The 25,269-nt window shown below is 56.1% G+C and overlaps 10 protein-coding genes across 10 annotated transcripts; 5 read left to right on the forward strand and 5 right to left on the reverse strand.

The window, feature by feature from the left end:
* Window positions 1-1,417: 1,417 nt before the first annotated feature.
* Window positions 1,418-2,804, forward strand: W97_05801 (uncharacterized protein; the record flags this gene model as incomplete). The annotated part of the gene is made up of 3 exons (XM_007783683.1): window positions 1,418-1,462; window positions 1,552-1,741; window positions 1,819-2,804. The coding sequence occupies 3 exons, from the start codon at window positions 1,418-1,420 to the stop codon at window positions 2,802-2,804; spliced, it is 1,221 nt and encodes a 406-aa protein (XP_007781873.1).
* Window positions 2,805-3,299: 495 nt separating this feature from the next.
* On the reverse strand, window positions 3,300-5,516 carry W97_05802 (uncharacterized protein; the record flags this gene model as incomplete). The annotated part of the gene is made up of 4 exons (XM_007783684.1): window positions 3,300-4,471; window positions 4,529-5,063; window positions 5,120-5,253; window positions 5,306-5,516. The coding sequence occupies 4 exons, from the start codon at window positions 5,514-5,516 to the stop codon at window positions 3,300-3,302; spliced, it is 2,052 nt and encodes a 683-aa protein (XP_007781874.1).
* A 411-nt stretch (window positions 5,517-5,927) lies between these two features.
* Window positions 5,928-6,368, forward strand: W97_05803 (uncharacterized protein; the record flags this gene model as incomplete). Its single annotated transcript, XM_007783685.1, has 1 exon — window positions 5,928-6,368. One exon carries the CDS (start codon window positions 5,928-5,930, stop codon window positions 6,366-6,368), a length of 441 nt encoding a protein of 146 aa, XP_007781875.1.
* Window positions 6,369-6,621: 253 nt separating this feature from the next.
* W97_05804 (uncharacterized protein) lies at window positions 6,622-8,754 on the forward strand (the record flags this gene model as incomplete). Its single annotated transcript, XM_007783686.1, has 4 exons — window positions 6,622-6,959; window positions 7,015-7,054; window positions 7,115-7,832; window positions 7,883-8,754. The coding sequence occupies 4 exons, from the start codon at window positions 6,622-6,624 to the stop codon at window positions 8,752-8,754; spliced, it is 1,968 nt and encodes a 655-aa protein (XP_007781876.1).
* A 420-nt stretch (window positions 8,755-9,174) lies between these two features.
* On the reverse strand, window positions 9,175-13,406 carry W97_05805 (uncharacterized protein; the record flags this gene model as incomplete). Its single annotated transcript, XM_007783687.1, has 5 exons — window positions 9,175-9,461; window positions 9,520-10,773; window positions 10,832-13,145; window positions 13,196-13,235; window positions 13,288-13,406. The coding sequence occupies 5 exons, from the start codon at window positions 13,404-13,406 to the stop codon at window positions 9,175-9,177; spliced, it is 4,014 nt and encodes a 1,337-aa protein (XP_007781877.1).
* A 684-nt stretch (window positions 13,407-14,090) lies between these two features.
* On the reverse strand, window positions 14,091-15,360 carry W97_05806 (60S ribosomal protein L33-B; the record flags this gene model as incomplete). The annotated part of the gene is made up of 8 exons (XM_007783688.1): window positions 14,091-14,118; window positions 14,169-14,194; window positions 14,245-14,293; window positions 14,350-14,374; window positions 14,429-14,488; window positions 14,554-14,617; window positions 14,674-14,716; window positions 15,326-15,360. The coding sequence occupies 8 exons, from the start codon at window positions 15,358-15,360 to the stop codon at window positions 14,091-14,093; spliced, it is 330 nt and encodes a 109-aa protein (XP_007781878.1).
* A 1,598-nt stretch (window positions 15,361-16,958) lies between these two features.
* W97_05807 (glucose-6-phosphate 1-dehydrogenase) lies at window positions 16,959-18,909 on the forward strand (the record flags this gene model as incomplete). The annotated part of the gene is made up of 6 exons (XM_007783689.1): window positions 16,959-17,002; window positions 17,202-17,274; window positions 17,326-17,346; window positions 17,397-17,741; window positions 17,800-18,739; window positions 18,797-18,909. 6 exons carry the CDS (start codon window positions 16,959-16,961, stop codon window positions 18,907-18,909), a joined length of 1,536 nt encoding a protein of 511 aa, XP_007781879.1.
* A 509-nt stretch (window positions 18,910-19,418) lies between these two features.
* On the reverse strand, window positions 19,419-21,245 carry W97_05808 (uncharacterized protein; the record flags this gene model as incomplete). The annotated part of the gene is made up of 1 exon (XM_007783690.1): window positions 19,419-21,245. The coding sequence occupies one exon, from the start codon at window positions 21,243-21,245 to the stop codon at window positions 19,419-19,421; it is 1,827 nt and encodes a 608-aa protein (XP_007781880.1).
* Window positions 21,246-23,094: 1,849 nt separating this feature from the next.
* Window positions 23,095-24,071, forward strand: W97_05809 (uracil phosphoribosyltransferase; the record flags this gene model as incomplete). Its single annotated transcript, XM_007783691.1, has 5 exons — window positions 23,095-23,190; window positions 23,246-23,304; window positions 23,366-23,724; window positions 23,798-23,969; window positions 24,020-24,071. The coding sequence occupies 5 exons, from the start codon at window positions 23,095-23,097 to the stop codon at window positions 24,069-24,071; spliced, it is 738 nt and encodes a 245-aa protein (XP_007781881.1).
* A 338-nt stretch (window positions 24,072-24,409) lies between these two features.
* On the reverse strand, window positions 24,410-25,012 carry W97_05810 (uncharacterized protein; the record flags this gene model as incomplete). The annotated part of the gene is made up of 4 exons (XM_007783692.1): window positions 24,410-24,621; window positions 24,700-24,838; window positions 24,901-24,945; window positions 25,010-25,012. The coding sequence occupies 4 exons, from the start codon at window positions 25,010-25,012 to the stop codon at window positions 24,410-24,412; spliced, it is 399 nt and encodes a 132-aa protein (XP_007781882.1).
* Between the last annotated feature and the right edge of the window lie 257 nt (window positions 25,013-25,269).

The following is a 25,269-nucleotide window of genomic DNA, read 5'->3' on the forward strand; positions in this document are numbered from 1 at the left end:
TGCGATCTTGATGGAGGTAGAAAACTTGGAAGGCGACCGCGCTTGGCTGTTTCTGGTCTGTGCGCATTGCTGTTCTGTTTTTTGTAGTATCCTGTACAATTTCTGTGCAAACGTTTTTGCCCATCCGCGGCACGACTCGCTGAAGCCGTGTGGTCTAGCGTCTCGCCTTCGTTGTGCTCAGGCCAGTGTTGTAGCGATGACGCCGTCTTGGATGCTACGATCTTGATGTTCATGGGTGTTCGTGGCCGCGACGTGGCTGGCCTTGATTCCTCGACGCCGTCTTCGCCTTGACAGCTCCTGTTGGTTATTGCGATGTAGGACCTGACTTCTCCGAACGGATGTTGATTTGAGAGTTCCTGCGAGGCGCGCGAGGAATGTGGACATTTAAGAGGCCGGATGATGCTGACCGCTGACGAGTGGGTTGAGGATTTGTTTTGGTAGTTGCGTTGAGTAACGAGGGAGAAGCCGGGGGAACCAGAAGTAGTCGTCCGGCCCGATGAGTATCAGGTGAAGAAGGGTTGTGACAGAACGGAACTGATGCTGCCAAGACCGTCTTAGGTGAACGCGAAGTGAAGTGAAGTGGTTGCTCTTACCGGTCCTCAACGGCTATTCCAGTGCGGTCGTTCGAACCCAACGCGTCTGAAGACAGACACTAGTGGGAGAGGGATGGTTCTATGGAAGGTGACTGGTTCCGTCGTCAAATGTCTCTTGATCAGCTTCCAGCCGCTTGCTCATGTCAGCAGAAACTGTTTTCCGACGTGCTTGCGGAGCTTCAGGAGAAGGCATCACAGACTTCCAACGGTCCAACATTACGAGGGAGCCTGCTCCTGAAGGAATGCTATCTTGGTTCATTTTCTTAGACTCCAGACTGGCCGATGATTTGAGGGCGCTATGCTATGGACCAAACGTGGCTTGGTCTCGATATTGGGTAAGTGGATTGAGAAGCGATATCTGCTCTGTACTGCGTGCAATCTCTGGTTTTGCGTTAGGCCGGCTTCCGGAGCCTTTACTAAGACGGGTTCTCCACTGCAGACAGAAATCTTTTTGGTATTCTCACGCTCGTCGCTCGGTCTCTTCCCTCCAGTTCTCAGAACTTTGGCAAACAGAATTCTCATGTGCCGCCATTCACATGCTATCAGATCCTGCGGTCTCTGCATCAACAATCTCATCCGAATCGTATCGTTCACGATGCTTCGTAATCTTGCAATCAATCGTAATCTCATCAGCGAGTGCCCTAGCAACCATCTGTTGTGGTCATCAGATCACGACTGATCCCCATACCCACACATTGTCGGTATACGAACATTCAGCACGCATTGTGTTCGTCATTACGGTCAACTCAAGCCCTTGAAATTCTCAGAACCACACTCAGTGCAGCACTTGGATCGATACTCGTTGGCAGCTATAGGTTCGCACTATGCAGTCCACCAAGAAGCGGCCGCCTGTAACAGGCGGGGAGAACGTAGGTATACCTGACGTCTCTGGCGTTTCCTCTGCCCATCAGTTGGGTTTTGCACTTAACAGCAGCGCTGATGTATCGTATATAAATAGGCATCGACAAACGAAGATAACGAGCACAAGGTAACCGGACACACTGCAACAGCGCTCTCATCCCCGCATCCCTCCAATCCACCCCGGACTCTTAGCCACAAGATTGACTTCCGCCTTATACAGCTTCTGCTCACCAGATTTCAGCATGATCCCTTCGAACCAGAAGATGAGGTACTAGGAACATCGATCGGTAAGTGATTACTATTCGACGCCGCATCTACAAAAACCCCACGTGTGGAGCAGTATACTGACGTTGTTCCTTCCCAGGCACAACCACGAATGCATCACCGCTTCAAGACAAGCAGTCAGAACAGAGACAGAGCAGAGGCCGGGATCTGGATCCCTTGACATCTGAACCTGCATCCCCTACTGCGCAACTGACAAGTCCAGCACCAAGCCACTGCGAGGCGGATACAGCTACACTTGCCTCAGTCGATGATGCTGGTGGCGTCGAAAAGTCTAAGCTTACCGATTACCTCACTTATAAAGGGGACGCTGCGACCCGTGAAATTGGAGAGCGTCAGGCATGCAAAGCTGACAACAAGTTGCAAACTCCTGAGAGTCCGGGTCTCTCCCAGGCTATCAAGACTACACATACCCAACGTACCAGTACACCGCGCACCAGCAGGAAGAAGCCCCGGCTTTCAATAACCGTGGACACGCAATTCCCCAGAGTCGATTTCATCCGCTCATCCGCGCCATCTCCGCCACAACACAGCCCCAATACCACGTCTCGCCCGAACAACGATCCCACCAACACCACTAACAATCAGAGCAATGAAGCGCCTCCGTCGCCCCCTTCGCTCCAGCAACCCGCTCCCACCACTCCCAGCGCCGCGCCTCTGCCCACCACCCCCACTACTCCCATTGCCAAACCCGTCGCCACATCACCACACACGCCCACCCGCCCGATTCCTCTCTACGGCCCCGACGGCATAACCCCGCCACCAACACAAAACAGCCGCTACCTGCGCACTTTGCGGGACTCGGACGCCAAGGCATGCGTTCTCGAAGCTAGCTTTGCGCTACAAGGGGTGGTCCGCCATGGAGATACGGTTGCTTGCTCGCATTCGCCGCCTTGCGAGGGATGTGAGGGAGTGACTAGGAGGCGTTGGGGACAGCCGGGGAATGAGGGGGAAGCTGAGGATGAGGAAGGAGGCGAGCTGGTGGGGAAAGGGCATGAGCGTAAGGACTCGGCCAATTGCGGCGAAGGAGATGGGGTTGGGGGCACTGGCTGGTGGTATAAGGAGTGAGTCGCGAGTTATCTGTTGGAGACTTGGAAAGGCTTTATTGCGCTTCAACTGGAAGACAGATGGCATGAGACACGACTGGAGTCGAGAGTGGGATTTATCTTGGCTGACTAATTGCACACGATGTGCGCGGCGTCGCAAAGAGAAAGCGTTGAAAAAGTGATAAAGTTCACCGGGACGGGAAACGGGAATGGGGCGGAATGGGGCATGGAAGGGTCATCATGCGTTTAGGATAGCCTGCGCCTTCACTAGCAGCACTATTGGCATCTCACTGGCAGGCTCTCTCCTCCTAAACGCTTCGCTGTGCATACCATCTTCCACTCTCGCGGATACGGATAAGCACGACGTCTCAACGTTCCAATCCTTTGCTCTATCACAGTACACACACGCATACGCCGGGCGCACGATTTCACGCCCTGCCCTACAGCCCCCTAAACGCCCCCTAAACGCCTATGATGCATTCCAACCCACAACCCTCATGCCCCTCCCCCCATCCCCTCACACAGCACCCGGCCCATGGCCCCTCCCCGGATCCAGCAAAAGATGCGGCTTGATGAACCCCTCATCAATCTGCCTAAACGCGGCCCCCGGATCCTCGCTCAACCCATGAAACACGCCCCGAATCGCCGCCGTCGCGTTCGCGATCCTGCCGTGGTCGTGTCCGGCCTCGCGCTCCCCGTGCGTCGGATACATCTCCTGCGATTGCGGGTGAGGTTGACGGCTCGCACCCATGGGGCTCGGTTCGCGCGGGGAGATCGACGCCGGTGGCCGCCGGACGTGTGGCGGGAGGTCTAGATCCGCGTCCTCGGAGTCCGAGGGCGAGGAGACGGAGGCGGGGGAGAGGAGGTTCTGCTCCGCTTCCTGGATGCGGGTGCCGCGGCTGCTTGATCTCCGTAGCGGTCCTGCTCCGTGGCCATTCGGCCGCGTGGTCGTCGTGGGCGGCGAGCCATTCGCGTTGCCAGAGCTGTAGCTCCCATGCCTCCCCTCCTTCCTCTCCGCGTGGCGGTTAAAGCGCGCCGTCGCGCCATCGACGGGCGCAAGCACAAACCCGTTCGTCCCTGGCCGCGGCGTGTGGCCCAGCCCCTGGCCCGATTTACGGACGTAGGTCCCCCCGTTCACGACCTCGATGTCGAATTCGTCGTCCGAGTCGATCTCCTCGACGACTCCCGTGCGGATCCCCAGGATCTCGAGCATGCGTGCCGTCGTGCCGCCGAAGATGATAACGGTCAGGACTACAACGACCAGCACCGTCGCGCGGAGCGTCGAGCCGTTAACGCCCGTCAGGCCCGCCGCGAGGGCGACGCCGACAGCGCCGCGCAGGCCGGCCCAGAACAGCATCATCTGGTGGCTCTTAGGCAGCGCTTCGGGCGCCTCACGGCCGCGGCGTCGGGCTCGGTAGGCGATGACGCTGTTGATGGCACGCGAGAGGGGGAAGATGGCGCACCAGCGGGCGACGCAGATGCCGACGACGGTGACGAGAATGAAGAGGGGCTTGTAGACGAGGTCGCGCTCGGTGAAGAGAGAGAGGCCGAGGTAGATGAAGATGAAGTTCTCGGAGAGCTGAGACATTACTTGGAAGACGAACTTGGTGGTTAGTTGGGACCGGCGGGACATGTTGTGGTAGGCGTAGTGCTTCATGCAGATGCCGCAGAAGAGAAGGGATACGATGCCTGTGGGGTGGGCGGTTAGTGGGGGAAGGAGGCTGGGAAAAATTGGTGGATGCTTACCGGACATGTGGATTGCGTTGGCGAAGAAATAGCTTGCGTACGCAATGAGGATGATGAGACAACTCTCGATCTTTGGAAACCGCCGCACGAGAGTGAGCTTCAATAGCATGGCGGTAGCCACGCCGATCACCAAGCCGATCACCAAGCTGCCGAAGAAGACTAGTAAAAAGATGCCGATGCTCTCAAACAAACTGAAAGCTGATAACGACCCTTCTTTGGCGGTTGCGCCTTCCCGGTATTTCTGTGCTGTCTCGAAGAGAACGATAGCAATGGCATCGTTGAGAATGGACTCTCCAAAGATGACAGTATACAGCTGCGGGTCGACCTTGTACGTATTAAAGATAGCAAGAATGGTCACCGGATCCGTAGCCGACAGCGTAGCGCCCACAGACATGGCCTCCACAAAAGAGATGGAGAACCCATCGAGAGGGAGTCGGGTCCACAACCACAGTATAATGGCAAGGACCACGGCGGATATGAATGTTCCCGCGAAGGCAAAAGTAAGGATTGTGCCGATGTTGCGGAAGAAATTGCCCTGCACGGCATACGTTAGCGTTATATCCAACCTCAGCAGTGCAGGTACATACTGACCTGGTGCAGCTCATAGCCCGAGGACAGAATGATGGGTGGAAGAAGCAGGTTGAAGAAGAATGACTGATCGAAGCTGACGGCGCTGAGGACAAATTCGATCGCAGTCAGCCGTAGGATCAAGCCCACTATCATGCCTAGACTAGATATCAGCAACTGGATTGAGCCATTCTTGTCCGCCGATCTTACCAGCAAATATCGAGAGCACGGTCTCATGCACGGCCTGTATCTTCCTCGTCTGCAGCATGTAGCTCGTGAAGAGAGCTACTATGAGCAGGGTGATTAAGATGAAGAGCGACCATGATGCGTATAGTTCCTTCTGACCCGGCTCCGGTTCTGCGTGCCCGTCAGCTTCGAGCTTCGGAACCGATTTGCGTGGTCTGACCTTCCGGGTCTGCATCTGATGCCTCTCGTTCTGCGATGCGACCTAGTTAGCACTCTGTCGGTTCGGCCCATGTCGTAGTTGGGGAGCCCGCTCGTACTGATGATCTCGGCCACGGCCCATCCTACTGTGTCTAACGCCATGCCTTGGATTCACGCTTGTGTCCGCATCTGCTGTTTTGCTGGAAGCAGCGCCGGGGCTGCGAGGTAAAGGTCGGTTTCTATGCCGGGTGCGACGCGACAGCCTCGCGGAGGCGTATAAGATTATGTGGTCTACTGTGGCCTGAAACTGCGGGATCGGGCTCCCTGGTTTGCAGCGATGCGTACCGGGATGGCGGGCCTAAGTGCTCGATCGGTCTTCGCGGTTGGGTAAGCTATCGGGGTGAGGCTTATACTGAGCTGTTAAGCAGAGTTGCTAGGTATGCATCTCATGAGTGGCAGTCTCGAGGGGAGCCGGCGCTTGAGGTGGATGGAGGTACAGCATCTCCGCCCTTGGCTTCCGCCCGTCTTGCTGCCGGGACTGCGGACGGAGCTGAGTATGGCGGAGGCGCTTATGACGGCTGTGGCTGCAGGAACGGTTGATCGGCTTGATCTGCTGCCTGGTGCCAGCCAAGGCCCGACAGCTCAGCCCGGCGAGGATGCGCAAGCGGCAAGCAAGCAATCACGGCAAAGCACGGCAAAGCACGAGAGCATGCCGACTGAGTACAGCCCTGTCTTGCGCCGCGACGCTGCACCCTACGCCATCACCACCGACGCCCTCTGCTTACTGCCCCTGGGACCGACTGTCACTGCTCTACTCACGCGCTTCTCCCCATACATCCACCTCGAATCATCCGCTCCGCCCATAGCCGAACCGCGTCAGAAGCTCTAGGCAGTGGCACCACTCCGCGTGACCGATGAGATGCGGCACGCTGAATCCTCCACGCTTTCCGTGAGCTCCGACGTGTTGCTGCAGTCCTGCAGCTGCTGCCTCCCATCGCTTCCTCTGGGTACCTGCTGAAGCCCCCATCCAAGCAAGGGCCCCTGACATTCCTTCCACGCCGCCAGCCCAAACCCCGACATCTGCTGAGCACAGCCACGAGGCACAGGCACGCATTGTGTGATTCTTACCCTACATTCCCATCATGGCTGCCGGCAGCCGCTCTGAAAGCTCCGACTCCGATTCCTCCTCTACCCTCCGCGACTCCGGCAACAGTCCTGCGAACGGCGACCCTATAGCTCACCATCCGAAAGTCGTTTCCTTCCGCCGAGACTCCAGCAACCATCCTAGACCTAGCAGATCCCTCGATATACTTAGAGCACCCATGAATGAGCAATCGCCCCTGCTACATCCGCGGAGACCGAGCGATGATTCGTACCTAAAAGATGTTTCACCGCTGGACGACGATGACTGGGAAGCCGAGGGCCATGAAGACACAAAGAGCAGCTGGTATCTGCTGCTGTTGACACTGGGTGGATTAGGGTGAGCGATGCAAAAGAAGCCAATGCAGATTGGACATCGGCTGACTGTGTGGAAGTCTGCAAATAGCGTGGTCTGTAGAGACGTCCCACGGCTCGGTGAGTTGGCTTCACGTCCGTATACGGGCATTTCGGTCGCTAATAGACTGCTGCTGCTAGCCATACCTATTGTCCCTAGGTCTCAGCAAGTCTTTGTTGGCCCTTGTGTGGATCGCAGGGCCACTATCCGGCGTAATCGTCCAGCCATATGTGGGGTCCAAGAGCGACAGGTGCCGCTCGCGGTGGGGAAAGCGGAGGCCGTTCATCATGGGAGGCGCCATAGCAACCATCGTATCTTTGCTTATACTAGCGTGGGCCAAGGAGCTCGTCGCCGGATTTCTCTCACTATTTGGCGTCGATCCCGCAGCAAACGGGGCCAAAGTGTCTACCATCGTCTGCGCAGCAGCCATGGTGTACATCCTCGACTTTGCCATCAACGTCATCCAAGCCGGCATTCGAGCCTTTGTCGTAGACTGCGCGCCAACCCACCAGCAAGAGGACGCGAATGCTTGGATCATGCGAACGACCGGCGTCGGCAACATTCTAGGCTACCTCACCGGCTATATCAACCTGCCCAAGATTATGCCATTCTTCGGCGACACCCAGTTCAAGGTGCTGTGCGTTATTGCCTGCATTGTCCTCGCCACCACCGTAACCATCAGCTGCGTTACCGTACAGGAGCGTGATGCGCGCCTAGAGGGAGAACCCATCGAGCAGGAAGGCGGAGTTCTGGCTTTCTTCAGGGAAATGTACTACTCCATCAAGCGGCTCCCGCCTCAGATCCGCCGGGTCTGCGAAGTCCAGTTCTTTGCCTGGATCGGCTGGTTCCCCTTCCTCTGTGCGTGCCCTCCCCCCTCACCCCCTCGCCCCACTAACCAATCCGCCTAGTCTACATAACGACCTACATCGGCGAAATCTACGTCGAGCCCTTCTTCGAAGCCAACCCCCACATGAGCGAAGAAGAGATAAACCAAATCTGGGAAAAAGCCACCCGGCAGGGCACGTTCGCCCTCCTCATCTTCGCCCTAACAACCTTCGCCTCCTCCGTCTTCCTCCCCTTCATTATCCCGCCAACCTACCAACCCCCTAAGCCCGCCCCCGCCACGCCCCTGACCCCCACAACGCCCGGCTCCCTCTCCGCAAGCGGCTACTTCACCTACAAGCCGCCCAAATCCGCCACCCGCACGAAATGGGAGCGCTGGCTGTCCATCTTCCAGCACCTGCAGATTGAGCGCCTAACCCTCCGCCGCGCGTGGCTGCTCTCCCACCTCCTCTTCGCAGCCCTCATGCTCCTAACCTTCCTCGTGCGCTCCACCACCGCGGCAACGACCCTCGTCGCCCTCATCGGCGTCCCCTGGGCCCTCACAAACTGGGCCCCCTTCGCGCTCATCAGCTCCGAGATCTCCAAACGCGACGCCATCCGGCGGGGCCTGTTACGCCCGCCTCCGACGCGGGACGGTGCACTGCTGGCCTCGAACGACGACGACGCGGCCGACCAGGCGGGCGTCGTGCTGGGCATCCACAACGTCGCCATTGCCGCGCCCCAGGTCATCGCCACGGTGGGGAGTAGTATCATCTTCCGCGTGCTGCAGAAACCGAGGGGGAGCCCGGGGGATGAGAGTGTGGCCTGGGTGCTTAGGGCGGGAGGGTTGTGTGCGCTTGTTGCGGCGTGGTTGACAAGGAGGGTTGGGGAGGAGAGGGAGGAGGTGGTTGAAGTGGGGCCGCCTGGAAGTAGGCGGGAGAGGAGGAGGGTGTCGTAAAGGGGGGATGGCTAGAGGGGGCGGGCGGGGGATCTATGGGCTAGAGGGTAGATGCAGAGCGGTTAGAGGAAAGAGAAAGAGATCATGGGGTATGCGCATGTGGAAATCGAAATTGGTACTCGGGTGATGGCGCTCTTTTGGCATTTCTTGGATGGGCTGGCAGGTTCTGTTCCCAGGGCGTCTTGAGAAGGGCATGGACGGACCAGGCGGCGTGAAGCGGAGGCGTTGCAGCATGTGCCGCGCCGGACGCAGGTGGCCTGCCTCAGAGCTTGGGAAACACAACAAATGGTTTGGGAGCGATGGATACCTAGGCGTTGGCGCATCAACTCACGAATTTGTATACCCAAGAAGAAATGCATTGCCGCATCCATTGGTGTCTTTTCAAATAAAGTATCATGCTCATCTACAACTACCCTGCCGTTATATCCGCATAGCTTCTTGTATGACCTTATACTCCTTCCGCTTCTTCTGCCTCTTCGGCGTCAGTTTGACCTTTGCTTTCCCAACGAACTTCGCCAGCGGCGGAAATATGTACTTCTCCGCTGCAAACATGACCACAAAACCACCTACGCCGAGCGCCAGGATGAAGATCCGGAAGGACATCGACATGTATGTCAAATCCATGAGTTTGTACAGCCAGGGCGCCGGGTCGAAGAGGAGGTAGCTGGAGATGAGGAGGGCGACGACCATCGTAATGACAAACGGTACTGTGAGCTTGTCAGTTTCCTTCACCTTGCAAATGATGACCAAACCCGCAAAACTTACGGTTATGCGCCATGCTCTGCCTGAATGGCGGCCCAACACTCAGCACAATGGCAGATAGTATGTACTGGTAGCAGCTTAGTAGGAACAGCGTCGAGTTCTCAGAGTTGTGCGCGTTAGAGTGGTTCTTGTCAACAACGGGCGGCTGGAACCACGGCTGCCTTCTGACCGCCTGAAACCCGACCAGCTGCACCAGAATGCAAATCCCAATATGGCCGAGCAGCGGCGTAAGCACTTTTCTCGAGACTAGACTCGCGGTCGGCCGCTTGCGCGCCAGCACGGGATACGCACCCGTCCAGCCCATGAAGATAGCAATCGGCAGGATGAGCGCGAGATCGATGTACAGGAACTGGAAGTCCCCTAGGTTCGAGGCAGACGCGTACAAGAAGCTCACTGAGGTGAACTGGATTGCGCTATACAAGCTCATATACTTGAAGCAGCTGAAGCTAGTAACGAGGGCCGCACGGCCTTCACGTATGACCTCAGGGACGCACGAGATATCAAACACGCGGCTGGTAAACGGGGCCGCGACGGAGGCTTCGGCTTCGGAGAGCGAGATCCCGACATCGGCAGCTTTGAGGGCTCCGCAGTCGTTGGCGCCATCGCCGCAGAAGCCGACGCAGTAGTCGATGCTTTGCAGCTTTTCAACTAGCTCGTGCTTTTCGTCGGGAGACATGCGCGCGAAGACCTGCCCGATGACGAGCATTTCACGCAGGACTTTTTCGGAGGCGAAATCAATGATCCAGCGGAAGACGTCGCCGGTCACTGCGACAGAGTAGTTTTTGAGGTTCGAGATGTCGTAGGGTAGGGAGGCGTCGTGCTCGGCGGGTGGAGGAAGCGGCTTCAAAGTATTCTCGTCGAGCTGGTACATCGGGTTGTCGACGCTTTCCCAGCACAGCCGAGACAGCGGAGTTCGTGCGTCGCCTTCGATGAAGTGTGGAACGAAGCAGTGCGCGGTGCGGTCGATCAGGCTGCACTCTCGAGCTACGCTGATGGCGGTGAGGATGTTGTCTCCCGTGCACATGACCTTCCGGATGTTAGCCCGGCCGAGCTCCTCGACGACGGCGGTAGTGGTTGGCTTGAGCTTGTTCTCGAAGACGATGAAGCCAACGAAATCTAGCTCAGACTCCGCTTCGGTGCGCTTCATCTTCTGCACCTTGACCCAGTTTAGCTTTGGGATGGTTTTCGTGGCGCAGCCGATCACTCGAAATCCTCGATGTGTGTAGTAGCTTAGAAGCTCTTCGTAGTCTTCGGGGACTGTTTGAGTAACGTTAGCAAGCGTGCGAGCCATCATTCAGGTAGTGTCAACACTCACAGCTCTCTGGCCGGCAGATATCTTTCATGCATTCAGGTGCACCCTTGACATAAACTGCACCGCTTGGCGATCCGAACTGTCTTACCACCACGCTAGCTCGGCGGAGTTGAGAGACGAACTCGAACGACTTAAGCACGCCGAGTTCAATGGGCTTCCTGTTTGCAGTATCTTCCTCATCATCCATGTCATACTCCAGACCTGGCGGTGGACGAGCTACTGCTGGTGAGAGCTTGCGCTGTTGCTCGTCATCATCTAAGGATCCAGATCGTTGTTCGCCTTCCTCAAAGTTCCATCCAGTAAACTGGAACATCTTGACGTCAAGGGGATCCCCTAGAAGTTCGCCATCAACGATTCGCAGGGAGTGGCAAGTGGCCATTGTGTAAAGTATCGCCTTGTTGGTGGTGTAGTCAATCGTCGGGTCCCGCTCATACGGTGTTGTTGGCAGGAGTGCCGAAGTATCGGTCAGAATCTCACCGAATCTGTTCGCGGGCCTTTGCACGACTCTCATGCCGAGAACATCCAGTCCTTCCTCTGTAAGGGTGCCTGTCTTGTCGAAGCAAATCACATCGAGCTTCCCACCGACATTGACCCGTTGCGGGCTGATGCAGAAAATCTGTTTGCGCTTCAGACGGTTCAGTGCGAAGTTGGTCCCAATAGTCAGCGTGGCAGGCAGCGCAGGTGGCACAACGATAGTGATGAGATCCAGAGCGCGAACCACAATAAGGTGCCACGCAAGATCAAGGCGCACAAAATTGACGAAGGATGCAACGAACCCGATTGCAGCTATACCAGCCATGACCGAGATGTAACGGAAGGAATCTCTGTAGAACTTGAATTTCGACGGCTTGGGAAACAGCATGGAACGGACCAGCGCGCCCTTGGTGGTGTTGAACCCGGTCCTCACTACTAAGGCCAGCGCCGCTGCCTCATCATCCTTGTCGTCCTGTGGTCTTCTTGCTCGAATGATTTTCGTTCCGCAGAAGAGCATATGCTTTGCGATGTCCGGGTGAAGGGAAGAGGCACTGGGGTCCAGCAGCTCCAGTGCTTCGTCTGTTGCCGGGATCTTCGAGACAGGGACTGATTCTCCCGTGAGCATGCTCTCGTTCACAATGCAGTCACCGGACAATAGAAGGCTGTCGCATGGAAGTTGCGTGAGATTCGGATCCGTAACTTCGTAAACATCGCCGGGTACAAGTTCGCTGGATTCCACGTATCTCCAGAAGCCATTACGCAGAATCCGTATGTCGCATTCGAATCTTGATAGCTCTCGCAGGCGTTTCATCGTTGCTTTGGTTTCGATAAGTGTGGATGCGATGCTGAAGACTGAGATCACGAAGATGCACGCAGCATAATAGTAGTACTCATCAACGGACCAGAGAAACAGGCTGGCTATCTGGAACACGTAGAACGGGTGGAATGCTTCGTCGACAAGGAGTTGTCCCACGCTCTTCTGCTCGATCTCTATCGCGTTCTTGCCAAAAAGTCTCTCTCGAAACGCCTTTTCGTCGTTGTCCAGGCCAGCACGTACAGCGTCCACATCGGTCCATGATGCATCCTTCCAAGTGTTGCCCAGGATAAACTTGTCTTTGCCTGGATGATAGCAGAAGCGAATATACCGGTAGTCAAGGGCAACGAGGCTGTCCATTACTGGATCGTCCTCCTCATCATATTCGTGGTAGCGTGCTTTTTCTTGCGTGCCGAATACCGTCGATAGTGACCGTCCATAGCTTTGCTTTATCAGCTTTTGTGTGGTAAATTCCCCCCATGAGTTCTCAATTGCGACCCAGTCGGCCTCTCCAAGGGCGATGGGTGAGCCAGTGAGGCGTGTCCGCCAGCGAGGCAGCCACCGAAAGAGGAGATATCCCAAGCCAAGAGTGACGATACAAAGAAACAAGTATACCCCAAAGCCAATGACGGATGTCCTAAAGCCGGCAACGACAACTGTCAGATCTTCCGTCAATATGTATATTTTCTGGCTAAACCTTCCACCTCTTGCATAACCTTCCGTGTCAACACTGCCAGAGGACGTTGATCGCCGTATCAAGGGCGCGCCTGCGGAATGCCTCGAGTAGGATGATGATTTGCGCCTGCGAGAAGGTCGTCTTCCCAGCTCCAGGTCTTCGCCTTGTTCCGCGAGGCCATTGAGGTATCCGTCTTCCTCTTCCTCGTCTATCAAGGCCTCCTCGGCTGAGCCCTCTGAATGTCTGTCGTCCTCGTAGTACGTGAAGCTTGCGGTGGAGTCTCCTCGAGATCTGCGGTGCGCGAAGCCGGTGACACTAGTAGGTACACTCTCGGACATGGGCCCGGAGAACACCTTTGAGATACGTCAGTGTGGTTACGGTAAGGTGGACCGCTGGATCCGACCTCGTCATGCGCCATCTCAACGTCTGTTATGAAGCTAACCCTGGATACGGTCAGCTCAACCATGCGATAGCACAACAGCGTCTTCCACACACTCGCTCATGTTGGATCCTCTTCTGTACATGGCGCTCCTCCTTCTCCCCGAGCTTTCGGTGCTCGTCCGTACATAGCTATTCCGGCGGCTTCCCTCCGTCTCATCGCCGGAGTCGTCCATGGCGGCTGATCGTAGTTGAGGCTCGTCTTGTCGGAGTTGTAAGTGTGTATCTGCAGCCAGGCACTGCCCGACTGTTATCGATCGTCCATTTCGGTCACTGTCACCGAAGATTTGCTTCGGCGTCGCTGAGCATCCATTTTGCAAAGCACGGACGCTGGAGATAAAGCGGCAACCCGGAGTTGCTCTTGCGCCATGAGGCTCAGCTGCAGCCTTACAAGTCACGAGGCATCACCACTCGGAGCGAGCGTACCGTAAATAAAAGATAAAGTCCTGTTATTGAGTTCGCGACATCCAATACCACTACAATTCCGTACCTAACGCAGAAATGCATGGCCCGCGTTTGCCTTTAACAGACACGAACCATCACGGTAAACGTGAACCCATAAGGAAGGCATCAACCTAACAGCGTGCCGATGAGACCACATTCAGACGAGGTGCAATATAGAGCGTATCAGATGCATTGCCGCAGATGAGCGGTGAAAGGTGCCTATGGTGTACGCCGGTTCTTGGACTGATATGGAGGACTCGGTGAGCCTCATGTGTTGAGTTCAAATAGTGAACGCTCCGCTTTACACCCCGACAGAAAGCAAGCAGTCGCACATCGTAGCACACTCATCTAACCACAAGCCACTCCCCCTTCGCTCTTCCTCAGCCTTCCCCGACCCCTCTCCAGCTCACTCGAGATCATATCGACGATGGGTAGAGCATGATCCTGCGTGATTGTTAGCAGCTACGAGGCGCTTGCAGAGGCAATCTACAAACCGGACTGAAGCGCCGAAGGTCTTGGGCTAGTGTAGAGTTAGCCGGGTTCAGATTCAGCGACGTGCTCAAAACTCACTGGTAGGTTAGATCGGAACTGCGCGCGGACGACTCCGCTGTTGCCATGCCTGGACTCAGTTTAGCTACAAACCAAACACTAGCCAAGTCGAACCGGGTTCCTTACGGCCTCGTGACTTTGCCCCAGATCACTGCAGAAAATAGTCAGTATTGAGTCTTCCTACAGGAGCAGATGTCAATCGTACCTCGGATCTTGGTGCCCCTGCGCTCCGTTGAAGCCCTGTACACGAACGCAACCTTCTTGCCTATGTTGCCGGTCAGTCTGTGTTTGTGCGATTGGTGGGAGATAGTGCGGTGAGTGGTAACCGACCCTCGTAGAACCTGGCGGCTTCGGTTGTGTCGACGCCCTCGATCTTCAGGAGAGAAGTGTTGGGCTAGTTCTTGTAAGCAAGTTGCGCTCATCCGGTTACATCATGTAAAGATGCCTTACGTTTGTTGTCCGCTTGCCGCGCTGATAGCTGAGGTGCTTCCCCCTGTGACACGTTAGCTCCGCATTCTGACGCTGATCCAGTGCTTCCGAGTAGGTCGGTTCTCTCAGGATAACAAGTGGGTCGAGTGGTGTTGTTACAGAGTACTGCGCTAGAAATCGAGGAGGTCCGCTGTCGTGCGCTTTGCTAATCGTTGGCGCGGCGTGTGGGTTCCAGGCGCGGAACTCATACGGGACAGATGTGCGAGACTGACTCCAGCCCAGAAGATCAAGCAATGGAAGAGAAGTCCATTATCTCGTGACATGGAGCGCGCTGTGCCGTCGGGGTTCCAGTTCTGGAACGTGTCTCTAAAGCATATTCGTGCAGTGTTCCATCTTCGTCTCCGTTCCTCACTGCAAGCGGCTTCGTCCGATTGTACACAACCCCATTTGACAACCAACGTAGCAAGTATAGCTCTGGTCCGTTTGTTTTGCCAGTTGCCATAAATTCCGGGCTCGCATGGCGAAGGTTTCCGAGGCATTTGCAAGCCTGAACGAAGCTTGCTCCGGGGAAGAAGGTGGCATAGGGCGTGGCTCCGAAAGTGTGCCCCGACTCTTGCTCCATCCTGAGAGAACCAAAGGTGCGGGCTGATCGGATTGCTGAGCATGTACTTACTTCACGTACAGCCTGTGACCAGCTTCTGACGGCATTTTGTCTGATATGGAGTGTGCGGGTAGTCGTGAAGGCGAGAAGGTATCCGGTAGTTGGTCGTTGGCTTTGTCGTCGTCGTCGTCTTCTACCGCTGACCTCAAATCGTTTGCGAGCCAGGCGTGTGTGCTGCCGGCTCGGCGAAACCTTGTGCCGAGAGTGCGGCTGCGAACCACACGGACCAAGGCCCGGCTAAAGTGGAGATGAAACTCCATTGACAGCAGCACGATACAAACACTGTCAGAGTTTGGGCCTCTGGTACTCAGTCGCAGCTTCCTCACTATTGCCTAGTGACCGCCATCTGAGTGAGTAGATGCTATTTACGCACCGGTCGATGAAATCGGCTCTGAAACTACAGGCTCAGAACGTTACCGCCCCCTCGTCTCCTCATGTTCCGTCGCAACATTTTCTCACTTTCTGATGCCCTATGTTTCCTCATGTCCGTTAAAGACTCGCAGTAGGAGCGAGACTTCGAGCGTCTTGAGCGGATCACTCGGCAGAGATGCCGCCTGAAGCATGCCACAGGGATGTCAGTTGAACACCCGAAAAGGGTTGAGCACAACCATGCACATGGATCGTGAGTAGCAGTATCGGGTTTGATAGTACCGATTCCCGCTGTACAATAGTAAGGTACCCACGTCGGTGCCAAAAAAGAAACGTTCCTACCAAGAGGCCTACCAGCCCTCACGTCTTTTCGTGCTCCAGAGCTTGACGGAACAATGTAGTATGAGCTTCAAGAGCGTGTAGGCATAGTCAGTATAATCTTTAACATCTACTTATTACTTGGACGTAATTAATGACGTATACTTTCCTACGTTGACGGATGATTTTGGCGCAGATGCGATTCTGATAGGAACGTTTTTTTGGCATCGACGTGGCACCGTGGGTGCTTCAACTTGCTAGTTATGCCGATGTCGCTGTGACGCTTCTTCTCGTAGTACTGCTACACTACCGCACATGCCTGCCGAATCCGATGATGCCGCTAGCTTCTCAAGCAAGCCCTGGTCTAGAGCGTACAATCATGTAGCCCTCCTCGGGGCCGAGAGATCAAGTCACGGCTTCGCAGTAATGGTTATCGACCTCTTCTGACAGGCGGACAGCAGAGGTGAAGTCGGCGGTGATGGGGTTTTGCGGGCTCTTGGCGCGGGTGGACACGGCAGCAACCGCCGGAGAATTGAGACGCGAGACGCCGACGCCATTGATGTCCGCATTATTACCAACAGCTGCAAATGCTGACCGACCCGAGGGATCCAGCTGCAGTGCTTGGTCTCCTGCTGAAGTCGAATAACTAATTCTCCTCTGCAAAGTGAACGCTGGCAATCGAACTCGCAGACTGTCATCGTGAATCTGCTATACTACATATCAGTTAACCATCCAGCAAGCCGTAGCAACGTCACCGTTGAGCATCCCGCCCCCTGTCGAGCTTGGGCGACCCCACTACGCAGGTCGCCAGACAGCTTCGTAGATCAACAAATTCCTCACACCGGTATTCTTGCGCAAACAGCTCCCAAACACCGATTGAGAGGAACTGTCCGCGGACGCTGCAGCTGGAGTCAATCCATCGCTTCCACCAAACGCGTTTCCGTACACATCCACTGCAATGTCAGACACAATTCTCCACCGTGACACGGAGGATAACGCCGGGTAAGTGCTTGAATCTAAGGACCCAGGGAGTCCCATGGGCTATTCGGAAACGATAAGAACTCTCTGCCTGCGGAAATCGAGTATCGGAACGTTGCGCAGGTAACCGCCTGCATTCTGTCTGCGGCTGAGAGCACGAGCGATACACGACTACGCCCAAGGCAGCTTCGGACATTACAGCTGACGCGAACTTTCACGATAGCACCATTGAGCTGAAAGACAACACAGTCATTGTCGTACTAGGAGCGTCGGGTGATCTGGCAAAGAAGAAGACGGTACGTCCATTGCTATCCATCCTGCATCACGCAGAGCTGACCTCGTAGCAGTTCCCGGCGCTCTTCGGCCTCGTAAGTAGCTCCCCACCGCGGAACACTCACCGTTCTAATCATGGCGCAAGCACCGGAACAACTTCCTGCCAAACAATGTCAAGATCATCGGATATGCGCGGACAAAGATGGACCGGGAGGAATACCTCAAGCGGGTCAAATCCTACATCAAAACACCGACCAAGGAGATGGAAGAGTCGTTGAACGATTTCTGCAACCTGTGCAGCTACATCTCCGGGCAATACGACCAAGACGATTCGTTCATCAACCTGCGGAAACACCTTGAGGAGCTCGAGGAGGGCAGGGAGGAGACGAATCGGGTCTTCTACATGGCGTTGCCGCCGAGCGTATTCATTCCGGTATCGCAGCATCTGAAGAAAATCTGCTATCCGAAGAACGGTATTGCTAGGATCATCGTGAGTACATTCCAGCGTGCCAATCCGCGCCAGGAGCTGATTCCTCACATTCCCATAGGTTGAGAAGCCGTTTGGTAAAGACCTCCCTAGCTCCCGGGAGCTTCAGCGGGCGCTCGCGCCGGATTGGAAGGAGGAGGAAATTTTCCGCATTGATCACTATCTGGGCAAAGAGATGGTCAAAAACATCCTGATCCTGAGGTTTGGCAACGAATTTTTCGGTGCCACATGGAACAGACACCACATCGACAACGTTCAGATCTCCTTCAAAGAGCCGTTCGGTACCGAAGGCAGAGGCGGCTACTTTGACGAGTTCGGTATCATCCGTGACGTGATGCAAAACCATCTACTGCAGGTCTTGACTCTACTTACCATGGAGCGGCCGATCTCCTTCTCCGCGGAAGACATTCGAGACGAGAAGGTCCGTGTACTGCGCGGTATGCCTGCAATCGAGCCGAAGAACGTCATAATAGGGCAGTATGGGAAGTCGCTCGATGGAAGTAAGCCCAGTTACAAGGAGGACGACACTGTGCCTAAGGACTCCAGGTGCCCCACGTTCGCCTCAATGGTTGCCTACATCAAGAACGAGCGGTGGGACGGCGTACCGTTTATCCTCAAGGCCGGTAAGGCTCTCAACGAGCAGAAGACAGAAGTCCGCATTCAGTTCAAGGACGTAACTTCCGGCATCTTCAAGGACATCCCCCGGAATGAGCTCGTCATCCGTGTCCAGCCCAACGAGAGCGTCTACATCAAGATGAACTCCAAGCTCCCAGGCCTGAGCATGCAGACGGTCGTCACAGAGCTCGATCTCACTTACCGCCGCCGGTTCTCGGATCTGAAGATTCCCGAGGCGTACGAGTCGCTCATCCTCGACGCTCTCAAGGGCGACCACTCGAACTTTGTACGTGACGATGAGCTTGATGCCAGCTGGAGGATATTCACGCCGCTGCTGCACTACCTGGATGATAACAAGGAGATTATCCCAATGGAGTACCCATATGGTAAGTCTCTACCACTTCGCTGAGTTAACCGCTGAACCAAGACACTAACCTCTTCAGGCTCCCGCGGCCCGGCTGTATTGGACGACTTCACCTCCTCCTACGGCTACAAGTTCAGCGATGCTGCGGGCTACCAGTGGGGAGGCGCCGGAAACGAGATGAATAAGTTGTAGACTCTGCTGCTGTGCAGGCAATGCGGCTACAATCTCTCGATTCCAGCTAATATAGACGAATGACAGGCACCTTTGGACTAAGCCCAGTGAGGAGAACACAGCACGAAGATGATGCCCATGCGTATGACGGACAGGACTCAGGTAGCCGAAAATCAAAATCCACTTTCCACCATACCCTCTACGAGGAACGAGCATTATGTGATCTGCTAGACTCGCGTGGAACTGCAGCTAGAATCCAAGCCGCTTATAGCGACAAAGGTGCCTCGGCCGCGCTTGCTACAGACATATACATAGCCAAGCTACCCACGCTGCGACATGTCCCTCATGCACACTCATCAGCTACCAAGCCTCACGCCAAGCCATATACTCGTAGATCATGAACAGTAACACCCAAAGCCAACACCCTCCACACTACATCCGAGCCAAGAAGCGCCTCGACAGCACCAACCAGTCCCAATAACTCACGCGCTGATTTCTCTCCCAATACCGCCCAGCACTCCAAAACCGCCTCACCCCCTCAACCTCCCAACAACGCCCCTCATCCTCCCCGTAAAAACCCCCCAAGTCTCCTCTGCGACCTCCCCGCCCTCCTTGTCAACCGCCTCATGGAACCTGACAAACTCCTCGATGGCCCCAACCAGCGTGTTGATCCCTCCCTGCGCCGACAACCCGGCTTCCACCTCCGCACGCAGCTCGGCGGTCTGGCACAGATTCCCGAGCAGAACAGCCAGGTAGCCGTACGGGATGTTGGAGTGGGACGCTTGCACGCTGAGGGCGGCGTGCCAGGCGCGGGTGCGGTGGGAAGCAAAGAGGTGGGTTAGGTCATTGATGTGGGATGAGGCGTGTGCTTCTGCTTCCACTCCCGGCGCGGCTTCAAAGGCGGACGGGGGGGTGGCGGGAAGCAAAGCAACCCGACACGCCTCACTATGCTCAAACAGATTGATCCCACACCCCAGAAGCAGAACCAGCCGATCAATCGTCGCCAGATGCTTTGCCTCATCCTCTCCGTGCTCCTCGCCGTCAAGCTTCTGGAACGTCTTCGTGATCGCGCCAACGAGCGGGCGGATTAGCCCCGGTTCCGCGAACTGCCCGCAGATGCGCGGGTTGTTGTTCGCGAGGTTCGTCGCGAGACGGATGGCGAGGGAGGTGCTGTGCGCGAGATTCGCGTCCGCATGGGTGAGGAGGAGCGGAAGGATGGCGGCGAGCTGGGTGAGGTGGTCTGCGGAGAAGGTCGAGCGCGTCGCCGTGTGGCCGGGGAGAGTGGAGCCGGACTCGAGGATCGAGAGGGAGAGTTCCAGGCATGCGACGTCGTAGGGAGGTATGACGTCCTGCACGAGGGAGCCGGAGGCCGAGGTTGCGATGTCCAGGAGCTGCGAGGTCAGGTCTGGAATTAGGAGGGTGGTGTCGTCGCCGAGTTTGCGGAGGCGGCCGATTAGCAGGTCCATGCTTCGGAGGGCCATGAGGCGCGGTGTGAGCACGAAGGGTTTCTCGTCGCCCCAGAAGGCGGCTTGTTGGACTAGAGTGCGGAATTCTAACAGCGTGCTTTGAGCGACTTTCGACATGTTTGTCTTCCGCTCCTTCGCGATACGGCTGATATCGACGTCGAGATCCAGCAGCGATGTCAGCATATCCAGAGCCCCAGAGCGGTGAATCTGTCGTACCCAGGTAACAGGCGCGTGAGCATGGACAATGAAGGCGATAGCAACGGCTTTTGTGAATTCCAGTATCGTATCCGGCAGACTTGGAGGAGCAGGAAACAGCCGCTGCTCCAAGCTCGTATTGAAGAGCTTCTTCGCGAAGTTCTCGTCCGCAAGCTTGGTGCACAGCTCGACTATCCCACTGCGCCTCCTTGAGACGGTTGAAGGTCCATTCGCCTCGATGTCGTCCAGTAAACTCTCAATATCGTCCAAGAAGCGTTTGTTGCCGCCAGCGGCGCGAAGCTCGTGGATGCTCTTTATCCCGCCTTGGGAGTCTTCCTGCTCATCCTCGACAAACTGCGGCTGGCGCTGGGGCATACCGAAGGCGCCGTTGCCAATCGGCTGCTTGGGGATGATCGGCGAGTCAAATGGTAATGCGAGTAGAAGGTCACCTTCGACGTTCTTGTCTTCCAGATACGTTCTCTCGCGTGCATAAGTCCTTCTTGGACCAGCGTCAACCAGTGTCGTGCGCTGCGAGGTCGATGCAGTCACTTGAGAGTCCAGATCCATGGCATCTTGACTGCCATCACCCAGTCTAAAAACAGACTCTATGGGCTGCGAGACGGTCGCTGAAGGGCCGCCGAAGCTCGCTTCTCCGAAAACCTCGCTCTCTCCGTCCTCAAAAGACTCTTCGCTCATCGCCGCGGCAGGAATCAAACTGTCAATGAGCCGCTGACGACGGGTATGATCGGTCTGCGGCAGATCGGACACAGATCTTGATAAAGTCCGCTGCCTCTTCGTCCCAGAGCCGGAATTCTGGAGGTTATCCGTCATGGAATCGATCGGACTTGACGAGAGGAGGCCGGCACCAACAAGAAGTTTATTCCATGCGGAATTCTGCCGAGGCGTGACTGATCCACTGCGTGCTAGCTCTGCGGGTCTGCCTGAACTGCGAGCCGGAGGTGTGGAAAACAGCAACTCCTCAGCCGCGACAGCAATCTTTGGTGGAGTTGACGGCGGCAACGACGGAGGCGACGGGGATCTGGCAGCATTGCCTGGTTTTATTGAACGCGCGGTAAGCATCTCGTGCAACACGGCTGGCGCTGATTTCCCCTCAGCCATGCGAGGCGCAACAGTAGCTGTTTTCGTCCGGCTGCGGGTAGGTCTCCTTGCGGCTGGCAGATCACGAACGGGCAGCGCAGAACGTGTAGGTACTGCGTTCTCTGCTGAAGCAGGCGTCGCTTGCCGTGTGTTCCCTGCGGAACGGAGCGTCCTTCTGCCTTGAGCGTTTGTGTTTTCAGTACCTCCCACGCTTGCTGCGACAGCTGCTACAGCCTTCTGGTCATCCTTAGTAGCAGGTTGTAACGAATTTCCCTCGATCCGTTTCCGCTTTCTCAGACCTCCGTCACTGCCTGGTGACTCTTGCTGCACCGGTTCAGGTGCGGTGACTGTTCGAACTCTTGCGTCTGATTTCGTTCGAGCCATCGGAGGTCGACTGACAGCCCCGCGCGTATTCTTTGGCGGTGTAGAATCGTCGTCGGACATCGGGACATCGAAGACCTTTAGGCTGGCTGCTTCAGTCGCTGGAGGAGTTCGTCTGGTGGTTACAGCAGCCACAGCTTTTGCAACGGCTGCTTTCCTCTGCGGCTTGATGATCCTATCTGTACTGGCCCTCTGAGGGCGCCTACTCGAAGGCGCGCTGTTGGCCTCGTCTGACGAGGGGACGTCGAAGTCTGTGAGGCCCGCAGTCTGAGATTCTTTCTTCGCAGGTAGGTCTTTCCTCCTAGAAGACGCGGTGTCGCTATGCTGAGTGGTTTTTAGCGGATTGATCAGGCGGCTCGCTGTCTCCGGGGTAGATCGCTGTGCGATTGAGGCAGTTTCGTCGTGCAGGTCGTAGAAGCTGGAACGAGCAGGCTTTCCGTAAGTCGCTGGCCGCCGCCGGCGTTGGATCGCATTGGAGGAAGACATGGTGGACGCAGCCATTATATAGCAAGGCGGATTATGCAAGGCCGAAAAGGAGGCTGGAGAGGGCTGCCTAGCGATACAACAGCATCGTGGTGGTGTACAGCTTTGTACAGTGCTGGATAGAGGGCAGGTTTAGTAGTGAGAACAAGCGGGCGGTGGAGAATTGAGCTTGGTGAAAGCGGCTTGGGTGCTTCGCTTCGCAGACAGGCTTTCTGTTCGCTTTCCGATGTCAATGCGCAAGTGAAGTGAATGCTGAAGCTCTTCTTTGTTCGTGCAGACGGAGAAGACAATGTCGGTTGTCGGTTGACGCGCTGCCAGAAGCCGGATGCGCTACTGTATGTGAACCAGGGTCCAGCTTCCAAGTCCCTGCGGCGTGTCAGTGTGTGGAGAAGCGCGGCGCCTTCCGATGCCTCACACGAGTCAGCCCTGCTGTGTGTCTCGTGCTCTCGGTGAGCTATTTGGGAGATATCATTGTCTTCCCCTCACATCCCACCCCAATGTTAGACCGATAAAGCTAGAATCTGTCTCTCTATTGCATCCAGCAGCTCTTCCACAGCTTCTGTAGACCCTTTCAGCTGCCACGATGCTCTCCGCCTCAGAAAACCCGGCGCCCTCGAGATGCGTCGGTCCAGAGTACAGGTCCAGCAACGAGAAGCCGACAGCGACTGTATCCACACAGGTTTGGACCACTCCCACCCGCAATCGCTGCAGGCACCCATCTGACCAGCCCCCAGGTCTCCCACGAAAACGTGCACATCCTCCCACAAACACCACAACTAATAGCACTCCTAACGTACGCACATCAACCCACTCCCCGCCTGCGATCATCCCGACCAACACCTAACCCCTAACAGCATGATCCGCGACAAAACCACCAACCGCGCCGACTTCATATTCTACTCGAACCGCATAATCCGGCTCCTCGTCGAAGAAGGGCTCAACCACCTGCCCGTGGTCTCCCACCCCATCACCACCCCCGTCGGCCGCACCTACTCCGGCGTGAAGTTCGAAGGGAAAATCTGCGGCGTCTCCATCATGCGCGCGGGCGAGAGCATGGAGCAGGCCCTCCGCGAATGCTGTAGGAGTGTCAGGATAGGCAAGATTCTGATTCAGAGGGACGAGGAGACGGCTAAACCCAAGCTTTTTTATGAGAAGCTGCCGGAGGATGTGGGAGAGAGGTGGGTGTTGTTGCTGGATCCGATGTTGGCGACTGGTGAGTGATGTCTTCTGCGTGTTTGGTGGGGGGTGGGAGGAGGGGGGGCGGGGGCTGACAAGGTGATCGACAGGGGGCTCGGCGCTCATGGCGGTGGATGTGCTGAAGAGCAAGGGCGTGCCGGAGGATCATATTCTGTTCTTGAATCTGATCGCGAGTCCGGAGGGAGCAAAGAACTTTGCGGCCAAGTTCCCGAAGCTGAGGGTTGTGACTGCTTTTGTGGATCAGGGGCTAGATGAGAAGAAGTATGTTCAGATGTCTGATTCGGTTTGCGAGATGCTAACATATATCGTAGTTACATCGTGCCTGGGCTCGGTGACTTCGGCGATCGGTTCTATACCATGTGAGTAGGAGCTTAATCTAGCGTTGAAGTTATCAGAAGAGCATGGGCATAGGCGTAGACTATTTGCTAGGTATAGCAGCAGAGGTCCGCTCTATAGAAGTGGTGAGATATGCGTCCCCTAGATATGGGAAGGGCGCATCATGTCGCGCTGAATGCACGGGACCAGAGGATCTTAGAAGACGTTTTATGAGGATGCAGCAGTGCATGTAGCTTCTCAAAGCGGGTTGAAAACTGCCTTCAGCCCCATGCTACCCTATAAACCCAACGTACCGAAAATGCCACCTAGTATAAGCCGATATAACGTCCCGAACGCCAGCCCAGTTGTGCTCCCAAGACACACCCTCACTCATCCGCATACTCCCCCTCAGCATCCAACTCGTCATCCACCACAAACCCATCCCCATCATCGTCCTCCTGTGTCGCCGCAGGCGCAGCCCTCGGCCTCCCAGTCCCCCTATACCTCTCCTTCGGCGCATCGGCAGCCGCCGCCTCCTTCGCCACGGCGTCGCAGGCGTCGATCCAGTCGGCGTAGACGTCGACGGCGTGGGAGAGTGCTGCGAAAAATCGGATGTGTCAGTTCTTGTGCTTCTCGTGGGGGATTGAAGGTCGTGCAAGGGCGGCTAGGAACATACAGTTGATGGTCGTCTGAAACGTCTGGCCACAGACCTTGCAGCGCAGCTCGGCGAGGCCGGCTTTCTTGTCGAACTTTACGTGCACGGAGTTCTCGTGGTTGCAGAAGAGGCATTGGAAGGTTGTAGCGAGTTTCTCGCGCTGCGGGGTGTATGAGCAGGCGCGACAGGTGAGAGTCCGTTGAAGGGAGAGTAGGCGCGCACCTTCTTGGGGCCTTGTGGCTTCTTTGCCGCCTTCTTGCGTTTGCCCTGGGTGGGGTGTTAGCTGCTGGCTGCTGCTTTTGCGCGAGGTTGCTAGCTGGGCCGCACATACCATTTCGTATCGGGTAAGGAAGCTTCGGGGGAGGGTTGTTGTTGAAGCGGTCGCCGCTATGAGAAGCGGTGCTTGAAAGAGGAAGGGTCGCTGCTGTAGAAGGGCTGTCGCAGCGGAGGTGGTCTTGTGTGTTGCTGCCCTTTGTACTCGGGGAATGCACGTCACGCTTTGAGGTTCAGTTCAGGCAGTTCAGGGTCCGCTCGGACTAACGCTCGACACCGAGCCGCGGCTTATCCGCAACAGGAAAGCCTTGATAGCCC

This window comes from Coniosporium apollinis (assembly GCF_000281105.1).
Source record: "Coniosporium apollinis CBS 100218 chromosome Unknown supercont1.28, whole genome shotgun sequence".
In the NCBI taxonomy this organism is placed as follows: domain Eukaryota; kingdom Fungi; phylum Ascomycota; class Dothideomycetes; genus Coniosporium; species Coniosporium apollinis.